Source organism: Cupressus sempervirens, chromosome 5 (assembly GCF_028749045.1).
Source record: "Cupressus sempervirens isolate cs-2001-9-10 chromosome 5, ASM2874904v1, whole genome shotgun sequence".
Lineage (NCBI taxonomy): Eukaryota > Viridiplantae > Streptophyta > Pinopsida > Cupressales > Cupressaceae > Cupressus > Cupressus sempervirens.
The window spans coordinates 869,881,121-869,900,952 of NC_143122.1; the positions used below are offsets into that span (position 1 = coordinate 869,881,121).

The 19,832-nt window shown below is 38.3% G+C and overlaps 1 protein-coding gene across 1 annotated transcript in view; it reads left to right on the forward strand.

The window, feature by feature from the left end:
* Positions 1-1,343: 1,343 nt before the first annotated feature.
* The window catches only part of LOC149558682 (uncharacterized), a 32,360-nt gene continuing 13,871 nt past the window's right edge, over positions 1,344-19,832 (forward strand). The window contains exon 1 of the mRNA XM_089832790.1: positions 1,344-2,253. Within this exon, the coding sequence (XP_089688916.1) occupies positions 1,612-2,136 (525 nt within the window). The 5' untranslated portion in view covers positions 1,344-1,611 and the 3' untranslated portion in view covers positions 2,137-2,253. The remainder of the gene's footprint in view (positions 2,254-19,832) is intronic.

A 19,832-nucleotide genomic window follows, 5' to 3' on the forward strand; every position in this document is an offset into this window, starting at 1 on the left:
TTAAGGTTGCTGTATTGATGATAGTAAAGAGTCCTTATAAGAAATAACTTCTATTCCCCATCTTGGCACATGAAAAATCAACCCTTCAAACATGTGCATTGAATTTATAAGTATACTCATACATTGCTGCATAGGATTCCAACGCCGGCTGAAACTATGTGCATGGAAGTTATAGGCAAGCATATATATTGCTTCCAAGAATTCCAACGCCGGCTAAGGACCTATCTTATCATCAATTTTTAGCCTATGCCTGTTTATTAATTAAATGATTTTTGGCTTGACCATAATAACCAGTGCGTCCGGTTGCTTTCACCCTGCGTGTTTTTCGGACTCTCTGCCCCTTGCTCTTATGTCCCTTTTGACCTTTTCCTACTATCGTCTAGTTTCAAATGTCGCTAACTTTGACCGATAGTTCCGGTTTCCAATCATCTGCCAATTGTTTTCAAGCATAGTTATCTGCTCACATTGTAAAACAACTTTATCTTGATCAGGTTGGATGGATAAGATGTTTTGATATTAAGGAAATGCATGTCAATCAAATAAAATATTACATAATTCAGAATTTTGTTAAATGATTAATGATTTGTAAAGCTTAAAGTTTTCTACAAGATGTAATAAGTTAAGTAGGTTTGATTGAAAGAGAAATTTTATGATTTATATATAATTTGGAGTAGTATTGTAATGGGCGATCTTAAGAGAAATCTCAATGCTTCATTTTGTAAGTGGACTATTCAGACTTGTTGAGAGATAAGTTCTTGTTAATCATGAATGAGTTTGACCTAAAAATTTTAGAGTTGAAACCTAATTAAACATCACATAAAATGTAATGAAGTTTGCTATATGACAATGCCAAAGTGTTACACGTAGTTTTCCATGAGATCAAGTTCCCCAACTTAGAATTTAGTTTGCTAAGGAGGTTCTTTTGACTATGTCCTCAAGTGGTATGGAAGAGATGTGTTGTAACTTCTTATGAAAGTGCTCATGCTGATGCTTAAAGTCGTATAAAAGAGATAATTACAGAACACATGATAATGTAAAATGTGGTTGTGATTGAAATATAGCTTCAAATACAGAATTGATGATTAAAATTTTTATTCTTAATTTTATAATTAAAAGTCAATAGTCAAACTCTTTTAATAATTAAAAATAATTGGAATACTGAAAACAATAAAATTTCAATAAAAAAAATTAGTAAAAACTTTACACCTTACTTTATTCCTATTGAAAATTCACCTTTCGCTATAGAATCATTTAGTATTTAAAAATACTGCTTATACTTTCCAACATATTAATTACTATAAATCACTATTTGACATGCTTAAAATGAAGGTCCGTATAGATTCCTTACTAAAGAATCAAACGGCCGTCAAATTAGATCTAACACTCGCAGCTGCCCTCACGACCACGTCAAATGACGCGCTTTGTACCTGATTAACAACAATAAGGCAGGCACATCCCACACTTTTCTTTAAATACTTACCCCCAGACAACAAGCCCACAGTTTCTATATAAAATCTTTTCTTAAAGCCTGCGTGAGCATATTTGCTTCAAAGAATTCATCATTTGCTTCAAAGAATTCAGTTTCTTGTTTGCATCAGAGAAATTCCTGCGATGGAAGCCGGCAAGAAAGTTACAGCCGATCAAAAGGTTTCAGTAAAGAAGAGAGGGAAGTCATTTTACCGGCGCTTGAAAGCTTTGTCTCCATTTCCATACCTTGTGAAAGCTAAGGATTATTATGTGAGAAGCATTGCGGAGTGCGCAGGAAGGGCAAATTATAGCAGCCCGGGTGCAGGAGGTCCGGGAGTGGCGATGTCTGGTTCTCTTGCAAAGAGTTTCAGTACAAATTCTTCAAGAAATGAAGAGGATTTCAGGGAGCTTGTGAGGGCCGCCTCACAGAAGAGTCATCCAGACCTTTTCAGACCTCCTTCTGTACAGGCGCAACAACAGGATCTTTTTCCGCGAAGCTACAGCTCCGCCAGTACGCCTCCCTCTGTAGGAAGAATCGACGAGGACAGCCCTGCCTATTTTCCAGGGTCTTTCAAAACAAGCATTCCTGAAGCCGATCCTCGGTTTCCTCGAAGTCATAGCTACAGCACTGCTCAGAATTTTCATTTTCGGAGAAGAATGGCCGTGTAAATTCCTTTGCTTTGCTTTCCCCGTGATAGATTCTTTGCAGATATCTCAGCCATGGCTTCAACCTTAGCTTATGAAAACAAGCTGGTTATCAAGAATAGAGTCAATCAGCACTGGAAGGTATTTTATTTTATTTTATTTTACTTGTTCTAGTATCAGACCAACACATAAAATTATTCAAAATTTTCTCTGACTGAACAAAAATCATTTTGTGGAGTTCTTCGACTTCTGGGACGGTATGAAATCTGTGGAAGTCTTAATGACACGTTTTCTAAGCTGATTGATAAGATAAATTGATATAAATATATTATCTAAATTTAAGATGATTTAGAATCCAAAATAGATTCAATTTATAAAATTTATATGTTTTAATTTTACAATTTTAAATATTTGTTTTATAGGCATTTTTCTTTTAAAGAAGTTAAAGTTTTTAAATGACATTAGCTGAAATTGTAGGTTAGTCTTTTGACTATTTAAGTTTAATTTCTAATTAACTTTTTTTAATTGAAAATCAAATAACTAATATTTTTTACATAAATTAAGAAGCTTGAGTATTTGATCATCGAATGATATTATCTTTAAATGTAGAAAAAGCTAATTGTCTATTTAAAAGTAAAATTTGTTCAAGTGATGGGACTTTCTTAGCATTTATTGAATAACATTTCTCGTGAACTTTAGTGAGGGTAAGACCCAAAGCTTTAGCTAGAGAAAAAGGCATCACATTATCTGACACGCCTAAATCAATTATGCAATTACTTAATTTACATCCATTGATATATAGGGAGATGTAAAATGGGTCAACTTTCTGCCGCGGGGGGAGTCACCAAGACAGTGAAGTCTTCTTGATTAAGCAACTTCGACGTAAAAGGTTCATCTTCCTCTTCAGTGGTAACATTATGATTCAAATCTGAAGCACTTCCTTTACAACGATCTACTAATCTTTTCAACTCAGAGGGATGAGATTTTAGATAATCTATAGGGGAGATTCGAATTTTTAACTCTTCGCAAAATTGGATGAAATCAAAAGGGCTCTTGTCCTTACCTATTTGACATGTTGATGCTCCTTGATCAATGCAAATATTATTTGATAAAGACGTAGGGTCTCTTCCTGGAGCATGACTAGGGATTGCTTTCTGAGCTTTTGACCTTGGGTTAATACTGTGTATGAAGTTCCATCAATAGTCGCATAACATTCACCCTTTGGCCCAAAATCGGATTCATATTCCAAAAATAAATTTCCAGAGTCGCCATTTGAGTATGAATCTAACCTAGGGCAAGGGGTCATGGTGTTCAACTCATTAGTTGATAAAAAATGCATCATACGAGCAGTTTTTGGATAGCTTTTATTATTATGATCTGTTGTTAGATGAAACACACACATATTTCCTTTCTTCAGTGCCACTTCAATCACCAACCTTGGTTGTGATCCTGTAAGTTGTGAAAATTTTCCATTGTTATTCCTTCTCGGTAGATTTTGATAGTTCTGTTGGTAAGAATTATTAAATCTAGGTAATTGTCTCTTCACTACCACCAATTCGTTTGGTAACTTTTGAATCATTTCATCAGACAAGGTGGTATTGCTAGAACTTCCCTTGGTTTGGAGTTCTCTTTTCCACTTCCTAGCAGAGATCAAGTCATCTTCAAATTCGACTGCCTTGTTTTGTGCATCCACTAAATCTATAGGATGAGCCCTTCTTAAATCATAATTGATGTATGGCAGCATTGCACATAATTGCCAGAAGTAGGTCGATTAGTAGTGGGAATCCTACTAGTGATCTTATTGAAAGTTGCTATAAAATCCCTCATACTCATGGCAGGTTGTTTCTTAATTAATGTCAATTGTGTTAACAAGACGTATTCATCCTCTATGGTCTTGAATAATGTTTCAAAGGCCATTCTCATTATATCCCAATTAGTGATTGAACCATCATCTAGATGATAAAACCAATCCACTACGATTTATGTCAAAGTTCCTACAAATAGCCTTACAGCTACATCTTCATGAGCAATTCCTAGGATGTGATTAACTATGAAAAAGGCCTTAATAAGCTCATCTATAGAAACTTTCCCATCACCTGAAAACTTAGAAAAATCCTTCCTCGAACTAGATGGGAGGGGGTGATAAGTCCTTAGTGTAACGAACCTATCACTGCAGCCCAATGAGTAGCCATAATTGTTCTAGCAAGATATGGCAGAAAATTGACAACTAGGGGAGCAGTAACTCCATGCAAGGCCAATACCTGGTAGGTAGTATGTGAAGAGCTTTGATTTCTAATAGGTGAAGTTGGTCTTCTCTGACTTTTCTTTTCACCTTTTCGCTTAGGAATATCTAGGATGGGAAAATTAAGTTTTATAAGTTTTTCAAAAATAGGGTCTTGCCCACCCCATTCTTTGGTACTACTGAGGAACCTTGCTTGTTCCAGGATGCTAGATTAATTTTTTCTTTGAGCTTCACATTCTAACCATCAATCTGGCCTTTAGATTTCTCTCCTATGAATAGCTCTTTCTAATGCTTCAGCCCTAGATTCTTCTTCTTCCAATATTTGGCTAGTGTTCCTGTAGTGCTCAGCATTATTTCTATTCCTCTAAACAAATGTGTTAAGGGATGAGATTATATCTTCTTGGTCATCTTGAAGTCCAAGATTAGGTTGGAGCACTGAAAATATGTTCTCATTAGGTAGTACCATTTTCCCTGATGTTATAAGTTTATTAATCAAGCGACTGTCTATTTCCCCAATAGAGTTGCAAAAAATCTACTGGTAAATAGATTTGTTCTATTCTATTTAACCATTGGGGCCCAAAGCTCATGAACAATATCTAGTTACAATAGTTGGAGGGTTGCTTCTAAGAAGACTAACTTTCCTTTGAATTATTAGGTACAACTCCCTATTGTAGATTTGCAATGAATTATGTTTGTTCCTAAATCTAAAAAAAGGGGGTATGTTCTTAACCTAAGAACAAGAGATGTAAACCAAGCCAGACCTATGCAGGATCTAACTCAAGCAAGAAAAGGTTTCAGAAGATAAATTAAGTTTATGAACTCATGCATCTTATGAACTCCTATGACTTAAACATTCAATATTACATAACAACTAATGAACTAATGCTAACTAAACCAACAAGAATCTAAAAAGACAGAGGAAGAAAGATTAACTAGGAGGGAACATCTAAAGGATCTCTTCTAAACCTATGATGACCATACTTATCATATTTAGCTCACTGCCTCAAAATAAGGGATGAAACTTTGTTCTTTCCTTGTTTTAATTCAAATAAAAGAGAACAAGGAAACAAACAATTAACAACTAATAGAATGGAATAGAAAATAATTGATACAAAATACCATTCGATTGATTCTGCAACATCTAGTATTTCACACCAAAATTCATCGACCTTTTATTAATCTTTCATTATCATACATATAGGGTTCCTAGATGACCGTTACAAAGGAAGTTCAATCCGTTCATGTCCTCAAAAATAACAAATGGCAAGGAGCCAATTTTTCCATTACAATGATTACATGAAAATATGAAAGAGCTAGAATATGAATCACTTTGCCTTCTTTCCTTTTTTAGCCTTTGTCCCATAGGCCTTGGCGAAAACAATGATTGGAATTAGCTCTTCATGCTTATGGACATATACATTAGTGTATCTCAAGAGCCATTTAGAATGCTCGTAGGCCAGATCTTTGATAGCACACAACTGGTCTTGTAATTCTTCCATGAACATGTACATGCATCTGCCAAGCTTCTGAAGTTCGAAGACTCTATTTTGGTGACCAGAAGCTATTCATGTCAGACCATCTATGAAATTGGAGAAATTTTTTTGCATGACAACTACTCCAATGGTCATCTTTCCTTTCCCACTAGACTGCGAATCTATGTGCAGACATCTTAATAACTCATAATCTCTATCTTGCTCCTTTACTTTGGCTTCAGTTTCTTTAAGTCCCCCCTCTACCACCATTATCATTTTGGACTTGAATTGCATGCTCTGAAACCACTCAACTAAGGGCTCATCTCCTTTAGGTAGAATCTTTTCTTCAATGTCCTCCTTTTCTTTCATGTGGATGATCATTTTTGTTTGGGGCACCTTCATCCTTCCTCTTTCTCTTTCTATCCAGAGTACCCTCCGACCATGAATCTGTGCTTATCACTTTGGAGGTCATCCCAAGAGAATCTATACTAAACATTTTCCTTTTGACCAGAGTGATTGATTTGGTGATCAAGGAGAAGGGATTCTTTTGGGCCTATGAAATGAGCTTTGAAGACTCTTGGCCTTTTTTTGCCTCTGAAGTCTTCCTGGTTGCCTCATCAGATTGAGTGGATTTTCTATCACTACTTCCTCCATCTCCTAAATCTACTGCCTGCACTTGAAGACTACTTGGCTGGAGAAGTGCAACACTAGTAGATGGAACTGGACTACTATGAGGTGAGGGGACTAGAGTAGCTGCAATATCTTTAGGTTCTTCCACTTTCTTCTTCTTGGCTTCTATTTGAGTTCCAATCACTGGGAGGGAGCCATCGTGACAAGTCTTAGCCAAAGGAATATTCTTGTTGGGAGGTTGATCGCCTCTGCCTAATGCTTGAGCTGGTCCCTAAGTGATGGCTAGGGTTACACCTAATATACCTCCTTGAGAAGAAGAGGCCATGGCAACTGCTGGAGAAGCTTGAGCATATGTACTTTTACTTTGACTCCTTCTAGCTGTGGTTTATTTTTCTCACTTCCCAATCCTTTTAATGATCTGAGCCATCATGATCTCTAGCTCTTCTCTACTATCCTCATAAGGCTCTAGCTGATAGAAGTATTTCTTAGCTTTGTTAGATAGGTATTACTGTACATATTTTGTCCATCATCTTCCACTCCCTCAACATTGATATCCACTTTATACATCTTCACTTGATCTACTGTGAGTCTAGCGAAAGCATGATCACAACTCTTGATTTCATACTTGCAATCAGCCCAATAGTCTTCAATGGTGGTGATGTGTTTGATAACACTTCCAATTTGCAACACCTTCCTTCCATATCCATTTGGATCAAACATAGGTCTTAAGACTTCATACATCTCTAATTTATATTTCAATTCAAACACGTGTAGCATGTTCTTTGCATCCAAACAAGACTCAAAATTGTAAATTCCCACCTTAATAGGGAACTCGTACCATTTCTTCTTCAAATTCCCACTTAGCACGTTCACTTGGATTGCCTGTTGCATGAACTTGATCAACATGATCATATCACTAGGATATCTTGATAGCTTCAAGGGAAAGCCATCAAAAGCTACAAGACACAAATATGAAAAGGATGAGAATTGGGTGAAGTAACTCCCAAATTGGCTAATGGTCGCCATAGTTTTGGGACTAAATCTCCTCTCTAGAAATCCCTAGAGCTCCATGCAAATTCTCATGGTGAATGCATCATTAACTCTTATATACTCTGCATAACTATTTTCCAATTGTAAACATGGGTAGAATTCATAAGACTTCACATCATCAAGAAAATTCTCCACTCTTAGGAGGCCTGGCCATAATTGTAAAGAAGCTAACATGTAAATGAGGAAGGAGGACATATGGAATGTGTTGTAGAATTTTGCAACACTAAAAGCATTGGATATAATCTCACTTACCTTGTAGGCCCAATCAATATATTGGGTATCAGAATAGATGACTTATACAAAAAAGAAATATTGCTCAACAAATTTTAAAGCTTCAACCTCACCTTTCAATCTGTGTTAGAGGATCATGATGTCAACAATCTCCGGCTTGAGATTAGTTCCAAACAGAGTTTTAGGAACCTTACTGTTGGCACCTTGTGGTTTCTGAAACCATGATTGCATGATCTCTTTTCTCCAAATCATCTTCTTCACAGAGAACTCAGAAATGACTCCTCCAAATGTCAAATCTAAAAATTCTTCCCGCAAGCAATTTACCACAGTTTGTTTATCAATGGAGATCAACACTATGTCATTCGATAATACAATCTGTCTAGTGTCTGGGTTGCAATGGTTTATGCATTCATAGATTAATTCTGGAGCCTGGACTCAAAAAAACCAACTACCTCAACAAGCTCGCATCATCAGAGCTTCTCAGTAATGGGTTGTATTGGCTCTGATTTCAATCTCTTCTAAAAATCTTGCATATCAAAGAAATGAAGAGAAGCATTTGTGAAATTTTGCAGTGAAGGCTTAATTTCATTCAACTCGTCAAAGCCTGGGAATCTAGTTGCCATTTTTGTTTGAGAATGAATTTTGAATCCAAAGCAACAAAAATAATAGCAAATGCATAGATACTAGTTTTTTGAAAAGTTATGCAATTTTAATAGAAAAATAGTTCAAGAAAGAGCGGTGGTTTTTGTAACTATTCATGTCCCTATCTATATAGGAAGCTCAATTCATCCGTTAATCTTTAGAATTCATGCCACAAAAATGAATTGAAGTAGAGATCCGTTGAGGTAGTAAATGCAAGGTTTTAATGGATATCTTGGTCTCTTTTCACTATTCTGTTGGCCCAACCGTAACTTTCTATCTTCTCATACTTACTTTCCTATTTCCCTTTAAGTTTTGGGAAGTCACAAATAGAGTACTCCATGAAAAAGTATTTGCTGAGTTGAATTCTGCCTAGTGACTCTTTTCCACAATAGTTAGAATATTTCCTATCCTCATCTTGAGAAGTTTTGCAAACTAGTTATGGGTCCAATCCATTTGCAACTTGATTTTCTTTAAAATCCAAAAAATTGTCTTTATGGGTTGAAAACTCGTTGACGAGAAGACAATTTCTATTTCTCTACCCATGCTTCCCTTTTGCTTTATCTCTTGACTATTGTTTCCTTTGGGTTTGAAAATGTTCGAAAGGAGTGCGAAAATTCATTGGGGGCCTACGCTTTGTTTCCTTTCCTTCGAAACTTCCTTTTGTGGAAAACTGACTTCATGGGTTGAAAACCCGTTGAGGAGAAGCCAATTTTTAGTTTTCCACTTGGAATGATTATAAGAGTTGTGACGAATCATGAACATTCCCTGAGGTAGATAATGGCAAGAGGAACATTAATTTTCCATGAGGCACCCTATTATCTTCTCATTTAGATCCAACTGCATCATTTGGTGATCTTCATGAGAAATCATCTTCATGGATTGAAAACTTACTGAGGAGAAGATGAAGTCTAGATTTTTGCAGGCTTTTGTTTTCATGAGAAAATGATAGACTGCAAGTAGATGAATCATTATAGATGATCCTTGCACAAGCAATGCGAGTCTCCATTGGATTAGGCACTAAATTACTTGCCCAATCCATCCACACAAAAAAAAAGAGGAAAACCACCCAACTATGTTATGTAGAGAAGGGGAAAATGAAAAATTTGATGGAGACTCCTTCCACCTAAGGGGGGTTAGACCTAAACTTTAACATGCCTTGGAAATTACTAAGGCACAAGAAATCACTTTTTACTACTCAGGTGCAAGATGAAAAGTGGGGCAACAGATATTACACATGTAGTTAGATGCCAAATTTAAATGCAACATCCTTTCCAACATTTGTAAGAGTGAGAACTTTCGAAAAAGATACAAATAAAAGAATTAGTTACTAGTGTGTGGGATAGAAATGAGATATATATAAAATAATAGTAATTTTTAGTTACATGAAATGCATTAGATGAACATGATTTAACTAGATAATAAAATTATTTAGTTGATTAGGACAAGGGTGTGTATATGAGCAATGTTAGTATGCTAATAGAAACCAAATTTAAATAAAGCTTCTACAAACTAAACAAAATTTATAAACTTCAAGATAGACTAAGATGAGTTCTCAATTGAGAATATGAACCATTAATGGGCTCTCTCAATGAGAAGCTCTCTTGTTGAGTGGCTTTGTCTAAATAGATAGGATGTATGCTCAAGCTTACGCTTCAAAAAGGGCTTCAAATGGAGTTGGAATTTGGGTGTGAGTGTATGGTTTTGATGTAAAATAGCTTCTTAAAATGGCATTATGAATTTACTTCATGGATTATGTTCTTTTGCAAAGGAGAAGGATCCAATTTATAGGAAAGAGGCTTGAGGGATTGAGGGCTAAGATGCAAGGATGGGAAAAAGCTCATGGAGGGCTCAGATTGCATGAGAGGAGAGCACATGGATTGTGCTTCCTTACAGCCAATCAGGGAGTGATACATGTCACAGGGTGAGAGGATGGAAGAAAGGGGAAGGATGAGTCAACAAAGGAGGCTTAAGGGATAAAATCTTCATAAAGACCCTCATAATGGCTTGTAAGAGCAATGAAAGGGCTTGGAAGAGTCATTCATGGCCTAGTGGGCTTCATAAAGTTTTATGGTTGGGATATTTTGAGGGAGATGAGAGGAATTTCGACTTGGGCTTGATTAGGAAGGTTTTAAGCTTGCTTAGGATTGTGCAAATGATTAGAGGATGGATTAGGATGGTTTAGGATTAGCTTAGGGATAGGCAAGTGGATGGCATTTAATGAGGGTGGGTGAAGGAGGAGATATTTGTTAACTTTGGCTTGGGTTAGTAAGTCTTAACCCATGTTTAGGGAATGTGACAAGGTTAGGAGGGGATTAGGATTAGGTTTAAAGACATCTTCTAGAAGAGTCTAGACTTTGGGTGAGGATAAAGACTTTCTAGAATAGTCTATAACTTCCTAGGATGAGGATGAAGACTTTCTAGAAGAGTCTAGAACTTCTTAGGATGAGGATAAATTAGATTTTTAGGAAATAAATAATTTTTTATTTATTTCAAAGGTTTGGGTTGAGGACATATTTATTAAAACTTTTTTAATAAACATAAGGATTAATATTTAATCTTAATTAAATATTTTGAGTTGAGATTAGGGGTAAGAAATGATGGGATTAGCCTTTAATCAAAATTAAAGAAGGATTAGAAGATTTTGGAAGAGGTTAGTGGTCTTAAGGAAATTGGTCAAGTTTTGGGCAAAAAATAATTTTTTTATTTATTTTGAGTTTTTTGTTCAATTTATTAACTAAATAATTAATAAATAAGAAAATAATGTTTAAATAAGATTTAAACATTTTTGGGAGGGATTCCTTAATTAAATATTTTTAATTAAGATAAAGGGATTTAATGGCATAAAAATAAATAAATAAATTAATTAATTAATTAATTAATAAATGATGATGTCATCAGAAATTTTTTTAGAAAATAAAAATACTTTATTTTCTAAAAGATTTAGGTGTCTACATTTTGCCCCTCTTTGATGTGATGCCACAAGTGGCATGGCATCAAAGATAAGAAAATAAGATGCCCAAGGCTAGAGCAGAAGAGGAGAGAATGGACTGCAAGATGCCCCCTCAAGAAGGCGGCGGGGAGAGAAAGCGAGGCTCGACGGCTTCTTGAAAAGTACAAGAATATGAGATGAGCAAGGAGACTCAAATTGGCTTAAGAGAAGAGGTTTAGTTAGTTCAAACTCTCACTACGGGAGAATGATAAAGGGAGAATCAGAGGCACAAGAGGAAGCAAGCTTAAGATCTCAGAGATTGCAGAGGATGAAGGAGCGGAGCGCTATAAAAAGAAATCCAGGATAGGGAGAAGGATGAGGGGATTATAAAGTTGATGCAACAAGATTTCAAAGAGTCAGATTGGTGGAAGATGGGTTTCAGAGATCCCTAAGACTAGGATTGTGGAGCTCAAAAGATGAGGCTTGGTGGATTGATTGGATTGGTGGATCCCTAAGACTAGGATTGTGGATCCCTAAAGCTAAAAGTGTAGATTGATTCAAAGAGATACTGATGCATAAGCTAGGGTAGGAGAGACAGATGCTAGATATGGATGGGGGATAATGGAGATGAAGGGATACCATTGAAGCTTTTTTGAGCAAGGGGATACTTCAAAGAGAAGTACCACCATGTAGTTGAGCACTATATTTGCTATAGGACTATTGGTTAATTGCCAAGGTTACCAAGAACACCAAGGCCTTTTCACCAATTGTCCAGAGGACTAATAGACTAACTCAAAACAAACACGCAAGGATTGCCCCAGCATCACACATGAATCTCAGAGGAAGCAGCATGGAACCGACACTAGGTAACCCACAAGCAGAAAAGAAAAGAAAAAAAAGACCTGATCAAGACCTTACGCTCAGATTGCCCCATTCGCAGTATACCATGATATGGAAGATCGTGGCAACCTTGAGGAGGGAACAAGGAGATTGCTTGGAAAAGATACTTCAAGACCCAAAAGGGAAGATTCCAAATCAAAAGAAAGAGAAAATCCAAAAGAGAACCGTTTGCCAACGAGATGGGTAGGATGAGGTACTAACGGACCAAGATCAGACATGTAGAAAGCTATATCCCTCAAGGATCTATCGGAGAGCACCTAAGCTGATGGATTTTGGATGAGTGATGCATTTGGCAAGCTGAACTAAGAAGGATAACACTTTGGTGACAGGGGATCTAGCTAAAGGATGCATTGGAATAGCTAACCAAGGGTTGTGCGATGTGTGCAAGATGCTGATCAAGGAGGAACTAACACAAAAGCTGGATAGATACAATGGTACTAAGCTAAAGAGGATGTACAAGCTGACGGACCAAGATATGTTACAAATGTACAAGGTTGTTCATGGTTTGGTTTTTGTGAGATGGAAATGTTCATGAAGAGAGGGATGTCAGCAATAGTTGATAGGTGGATAGGTAGATGGTTTGCGAAAAGCTTAAGGAAAATGGGATTCTTTGTGTGCATGTGATAGGATACAAGCTAGGATACAAGATTTGGCATATAATACAAGCTGGAATATGGTACAAGCTTTGGACAAGATTTGGATATACAAGCTATGATACAAGGGATGATACAAGATTTACAAGCTAGGGTACAAGATTTACAAGCTGAGGTACAAGATTTACAAGCTATATAGGAGGTATTTACAAGCTTCATTAGATTTTGGATATTTGGTCGAAACACCAAGGGAACAAGCAGGTGTTTTATTGGATTGTGAATGGATGGATGAGGGATAGGATAGTGATAGATAATGGATGAGTCTTAGTACACAAGGCACCTAAATTACCAGGTTTTCACCAAGGTACCTATCTAAGGCGCTTGAATTGCCAAGTTTTCACCATTGGATGCTTATTTCTCTTTACTATTTTTTTGTATTTTTCAAAAGCTGGGTATACCAAGGATCTTCAAGCATAGAACTTCTTGAGATGAATGATGTTAGTAGGATCATTCAAGAGTTCTCCTTCCGGTGTAGATAGTTGATAGGCTCTGGAGCCAAAGGAGGCAGTGACAACATAAGGACCAAGCCAGGTAGGTTCAAACTTGCCTTTCTTTTCTCGGTCAGCTTGGACTTTCATATTTTCTTTGAGGACCATGTCGCCCAGCTGAAAGTGTCGTGGAAGCATCTTCTTGTTGAAATTCCTTTTGAGACGAGTTTGATAGACTATGAGATGATCATAGGCTTGTTGTTGCTTCTCATCTAAGAGATCTAGCTAGGTGAGCCGAGCTACTCTGTATTCTTCATCTGATATTTGTCCTTGCAAAGATATGTGCAAGGAGGGAAGTTCAACCTCTATGGGTAGTACTGCTTCGGCACCATAGACTAAGGAGTATGGAGTTGTGCCTGTGGATGTACGAAAGGAAGTTTGATAGGCCCATAGGGCTGGATTTATTTGTAGGTGCCAATCGCGGCCGAAATCATTGACAACTTTATTTAGGATTTTGAGGAGGGTTTTATTAGTTGCCTCTTCCTAGCCATTACCTTGTGGGAAATATGGGCTAGAAAAGTGGTAATGGATGCGGAGGGAAGTGCATAATTCTTCCATGTTGAGATTTTCAAAGTTACCTCCATGGTCGATGAAGATGGTGGATGGGATGCTGAAGCGGCAAACAATGTGGTACAAGATGAACTTGGAGACCTGAACTCCTGTAGCTGAGACTAGGGGGACTGCTTCCACACATTTAGTGAAATAGTCTGTAGCTATTATTATCCATTTATGTCCATCAAATGAGAGAGGTGTGATAGTTCCAACTAGATCAAGGCCCCAACAAGCGAAAGGCCAAGGTGGTGCAATAGGCTGTAGATCCTGTGCTGGAGCGTGCACAAGATTTTTGTGCTGCTGACATGGGAGACACTTTCTGACAAATTCATAGGAGTCTTCTTCGATGGTAGGCCAATAGTAGCCTGCTCTAAGGATTTTTCGTGCTAAGACAATACTACTCGTATGGGCATTGCAAAGTCCGGAGTGTACTTCTTTTAACATCATCGCGACCTCATTTTCATCTAAACATTGAGAGAGAGTATCATGATAACTCCGACGATATAGGGTATTGGCTATGATAACATAGCGGGATGATTTTCGGATGAGGTTTTGGCATTGGGTACGTGTGAGGTGAGGGGAGATGATACCATCTTTAAGGTAAGCATGAATCTCATGGTACCAAAGGGATTAAGGACCAACCAAGATACAAACATGGTTTGAGTCATCATTCGCATAGGTAGGTGTGAGGAGTTGCTCGACTAAAAACTCATACTGCATAACCGCTTGGAGAATTTCCAAGAGCAAGCCGATAGTAGCCATAGCGTTTGCTGCTTTGTTCTGTATTCGAGGAACTTGTGTAAATTGAAGCTTTGTAAAATGTTGGGTTAGCTAATCAACTAGCTCTTTGTAGGGTAATAGCTTTTCATCTTTGGTTTGATATTCATTTAGGGCTTGCTTGATGATGAGCTAAGAATCACCAAAGATTTGTAACTTAGTGATGTTCCATTCTGCAGCTATCTTTAATCCTGCTATGAGAGCCTCATATTTAGCTATATTGTTGGTGGTACCTTGTGGGAAATATGGGCTAGAAAAGTGGTAATGGATGCGGAGGGAAGTGCATAATTCTTCCATGTTGAGATTTTCAAAGTTACCTCCATGGTCGATGAAGATGGTGGATGGGATGCTGAAGCGGCAAACAATGTGGTACAAGATGAACTTGGAGACCTGAACTCCTGTAGCTGAGACTAGGGGGACTGCTTCCACACATTTAGTGAAATAGTCTGTAGCTATTATTATCCATTTATGTCCATCAAATGAGAGAGGTGTGATAGTTCCAACTAGATCAAGGCCCCAACAAGCGAAAGGCCAAGGTGGTGCAATAGGCTGTAGATCCTGTGCTGGAGCGTGCACAAGATTTTTGTGCTGCTGACATGGGAGACACTTTCTGACAAAGTCATAGGAGTCTTCTTCGATGGTAGGCCAATAGTAGCCTGCTCTAAGGATTTTTCGTGCTAAGACAATACTACTCGTATGGGCATTGCAAAGTCCGGAGTGTACTTCTTTTAACATCATCGCGACCTCATTTTCATCTAAACATTGAGAGAGAGTATCATGATAACTCCGACGATATAGGGTATTGGCTATGATAACATAGCGGGATGATTTTCGGATGAGGTTTTGGCATTGGGTACGTGTGAGGTGAGGGGAGATGATACCATCTTTAAGGTAAGCATGAATCTCATGGTACCAAAGGGATTAAGGACCAACCAAGATACAAACATGGTTTGAGTCATCATTCGCATAGGTAGGTGTGAGGAGTTGCTCGACTAAAAACTCATACTGCATAACCGCTTGGAGAATTTCCAAGAGCAAGCCGATAGTAGCCATAGCGTTTGCTGCTTTGTTCTGTATTCGAGGAACTTGTGTAAATTGAAGCTTTGTAAAATGTTGGGTTAGCTAATCAACTAGCTCTTTGTAGGGTAATAGCTTTTCATCTTTGGTTTGATATTCATTTAGGGCTTGCTTGATGATGAGCTAAGAATCACCAAAGATTTGTAACTTAGTGATGTTCCATTCTGCAGCTATCTTTAATCCTGCTATGAGAGCCTCATATTTAGCTATATTGTTGGTGGTAGGGAATTGTAGCTTGAAGGCTTTTGGAATGTAATCTCCTTGAGGTGTGACCAACAATATTTTTGCCCCTAATCCATGAGATGTATATGAGCCATCAAAATAAAGTTTCCATGGGGGTTGTTCTTCAATTAGACAAATATGCTCATTTGGAAATTCTGTGATCAAAGGATATGTATCTACTAGAGGCGCATCAACTAGGTGATCTGCTATAGCTTTCCCTTTGATTGCCTTTTTGTCCACATACTGGATGTCAAATTCGCTAAGGAGCATAACCCATTTGGCCAAATGGCCTTTAAGTGCTGTTCTAGAGAGCATATACTTGAGAGGTTCGATCTTGGAGACTAGTTGGATGGTATGACTTAGCATGTAGTGGTGAAGCTTTTGAGTTGAGAAAAAAACTACCAAACAAGCTTTTTCCATAGGAGTATAATTGAGTTCATAACCAACTAGGGTTCTATTGATGTAGTAGATGGCTCTTTCTCTGTCGTAGTCATCCAGCTATGCTAGAAGTGCCCCTAGATCAGTAGGCATTGTTGATATGTACAAGATCAAGGGACGAGTAGGAACTGGTGGAACCAAGATAGGGGGATTGATGAGATACTTCTCGAGATGATCGAAGCTGCGTTGACATAAAGGATCCCACTTGAAGTTTTCATCCTTCTTTAGTAAGTGTGCAAACGGCGTACACTTATCTGCAAGCTGGGAGATGAAGCGCCGAATGGATTGAACCTTTCCCTGAAGAGTGTGAAGCTGTCGCAGTGTCTAGGGAGGAGGCATGTCTAAGATAGCTTTGACCTTCTTGGGGTCAATCTCTATACCTTGTTTAGAAACTATAAAGCCTAGAAGCTTGCCAAATGTGACCCCAAAGACACATTTCTTGGGATTCAGCATAAGATGATATTTGGCTAACCTATCAAAGACTTTCTCCAGGTCAGCAAGATGATCCATGAAGGTATGAGATTTAACCAAGATATCATCCACATAATCCTCCAAAATGCTATGGATAAGATCATGGAAAATGGTTGTCAGAGCTCTTTGATAGGTAGCCCTAGCATTCTTTAGGCCAAAAGACATCATGTTGTAGCAAAAGGTTCCCCAAGGGGTAGTGAATGTTGTCTTATGCTAATCCTCTTTTGCAATCTTGATTTGATTATACCCAAAAAATCCATCCATGAGGGACAGAATTTCATGTCCAGCTGTAAGATCTACAATCATATCTATGTTGGGCAAGGGAAAATCATCTTTTAGACAAGCTTTGTTAAGATCTCTGAAATCAGTGCAGATTCTGATGTCATCGGAAGGCTTAGTGACAAGGACCATGTTGGAGATCCACTCTAAGTAGTCGATAGGTTGGATAACCTTAGCAGCTAACATTATTTCTAATTCAGCTTTGACCAGTAATGCCACCTTGGGGTGCATTTTTCTAAGCTTTTGTCTGACGGGCTTGATCTTTGGATCGACTGCAAGATGATGAACTACAAGCTTTGGATCCAGTCCTGGCATGTCTTGATATGACCATGCAAATCGGCCAATGTTCTTTCTTAAGACCTCAAAGAGGAGGTCAGCTTGGTCTTGTGATAGGGATGCAGCAATGTGAACAAGTCTGGGGATCTCTGAAGAACCGATCTTGACTTCTCTAGTATCCTCAATTAGAATAGAAGACACCTTTGGTCGATTATCTTGAGGAAGCAATGCTAAATCCTCATGTTCTACTTGTGACTCTAGATTTTCTTGCTGAGGGGTTCTCTTCGCTGCCTTAGCTAGTCCCAAATTCACCTTAGTTCCAGTTTTGGGTGTATCAAAACAAGGTTGGGGATTTTCTCCAAAATACCCCTTGGGATCTAGCTTATAGATATAGGTAAAATCTGGCTTTGTTTGCTTGTGAGGAGTTTCATCTCCCATGAATCTTAGAAGTGCTTCCTCTAATGTGAACTCATCAATGTGTATGACGCTTGGTTGGTCCCAATCTATGAGTTATGGATGGGCGAGTGGTAGGTCAATGAAATGGATGGATAGTTCTTGGAGAACAAAGTCTCTAAGGAAGATTTGGTTTGGGATATCATCATAGGCTCTCTTTTCAACTTCCTTAGGAATTTCTTCGATTTTAACAAGGTCGCGATGAATTTTTGAAAAAGCGTGACCATTCTCATTGGTGCCCCCAGTTGTGGGTATGCCAAAGCCAAGACCTGACTTCAATTCCCACTTGTGTGCGTCGATGGGGCACTGCATGCCTCTTTCTTCTGGTCCTAGACCACCACCTTGATAGTTCCATTTGTTAGTGACGAGCTTATGTTCTTGGGGATACTTTTGGCTGAAGTGATCAAGGCGTGCTTGATTTCTTGGAGGTGCATCCTTATGTAAGCAATTGTTGATACCTGGAGTGAGCTCCTCATGAAGAGGGATTTTCGAGGATACAAAGGTTGTTGGGCCAAACTATTTGTATCAAGGAGGTGGAATCTCCTTAGCTTTGTGATATGCCAGTCATCCATGAGCGTGTGGATCAAGTGGGAGTGCCCCTACAATAAATGCATCTAACAGACTATACTCTCCACAGCCTTTGTTATTGATCTTCATGGTAGATAGGGTGGAGGCGAGGATGGTTTCTGGGTCATTACAAGTGTGGGATGAGTTGGCGATGGCTGTGCTGATATCAATTCCAGGGAAATGGTTTGCATATGAAGCTTCAACCGCATTGCAGTAAGCAAAGGGTTTTGGATCGGCATGGATGGTTACCTCAGTGCCCTGATGTGAAAATTTGACGCATTGATGGTAAGTGGATGAAACCGCTTTCATAGCATGAATCCATGGGCGACCGAGGAGGATGTTAAATGGTAGGTTTAGATCAATAACATGGCAGAGTGTTTCTTGGATGACTAGCCCAACCTTGATTGGCAGCAAAATAGTTCCTTCTGTGGTTCTTTCCAAGTTGTCATAAGCTTTGATGGTGATAACCTCACTAATGATATTTTCCTCAGTATACCCAACTTGTTTTATGAATTTTAGGGTGCAAATATTCAAGGCTGATCCATTATCTATCATTACTCTTTTTACGAAAAAATTGGATACCATAATGGTTATGCGGAGCGGAAGGGTGTGATCTGGCTCGACCATGGGTATGTCAGTGGGTTTGAATGATAGGGCACATGAGGAGGATAGGTGTCCAACGAGATTACAAAAATTACTAGCATTGATATCTGAAGGGACACGAGATTCTGTGAGAGCACTATCAAAGATATTTTTGTACACAGGACTAGTGCGAAGAAGGTCTAAAATGGAGATTTGGGCTAGCATGTTCCCAAGGTGTTCCAAGATATTGTACTGGCTTTTTTATGGAGCTGATGGTGCTGGTGAAACTAGTGGTCCTGTGATGTTAAATTGCGCTCTTCGAGTGGTGACTGCACACTCATTGTTTGGTCCTTGGATATTGATAACATTGACAGAAGGCTCTTTCTTGGATATACAACCTATGAGGCTACCATAATCTATATAGGATGAAGTGTGGTCATTGTTCTTCCCATGCTGTTGGTTTGGTTGGCGGTTGTTGGTGTTGTTGTTGTTGGTTTGGATAGGTGCTTTTCCAGGATTTTGGTTGTTGTGAGGGAGAAAGGCATTTTGATAGATCTGTAAGCCTACATTGGGAGAGGTTTGGGCACCAACAATAATTTTTTTTTTATCAATGAGGTCCTGCACATAATCTTTTAGTTTCATGCATCTGAGGGTGGTGTGACCTTTTACCCTATGAAATTTGCAGTACTCATTGTCTTTGTACCATGCAGCTTTGGATTGGCCTGGGTCAATTTGCTGGGTAGGAGGAAATTTGATGAGGTTTTCCTTAGTCAATTTCTCAAAAATGAC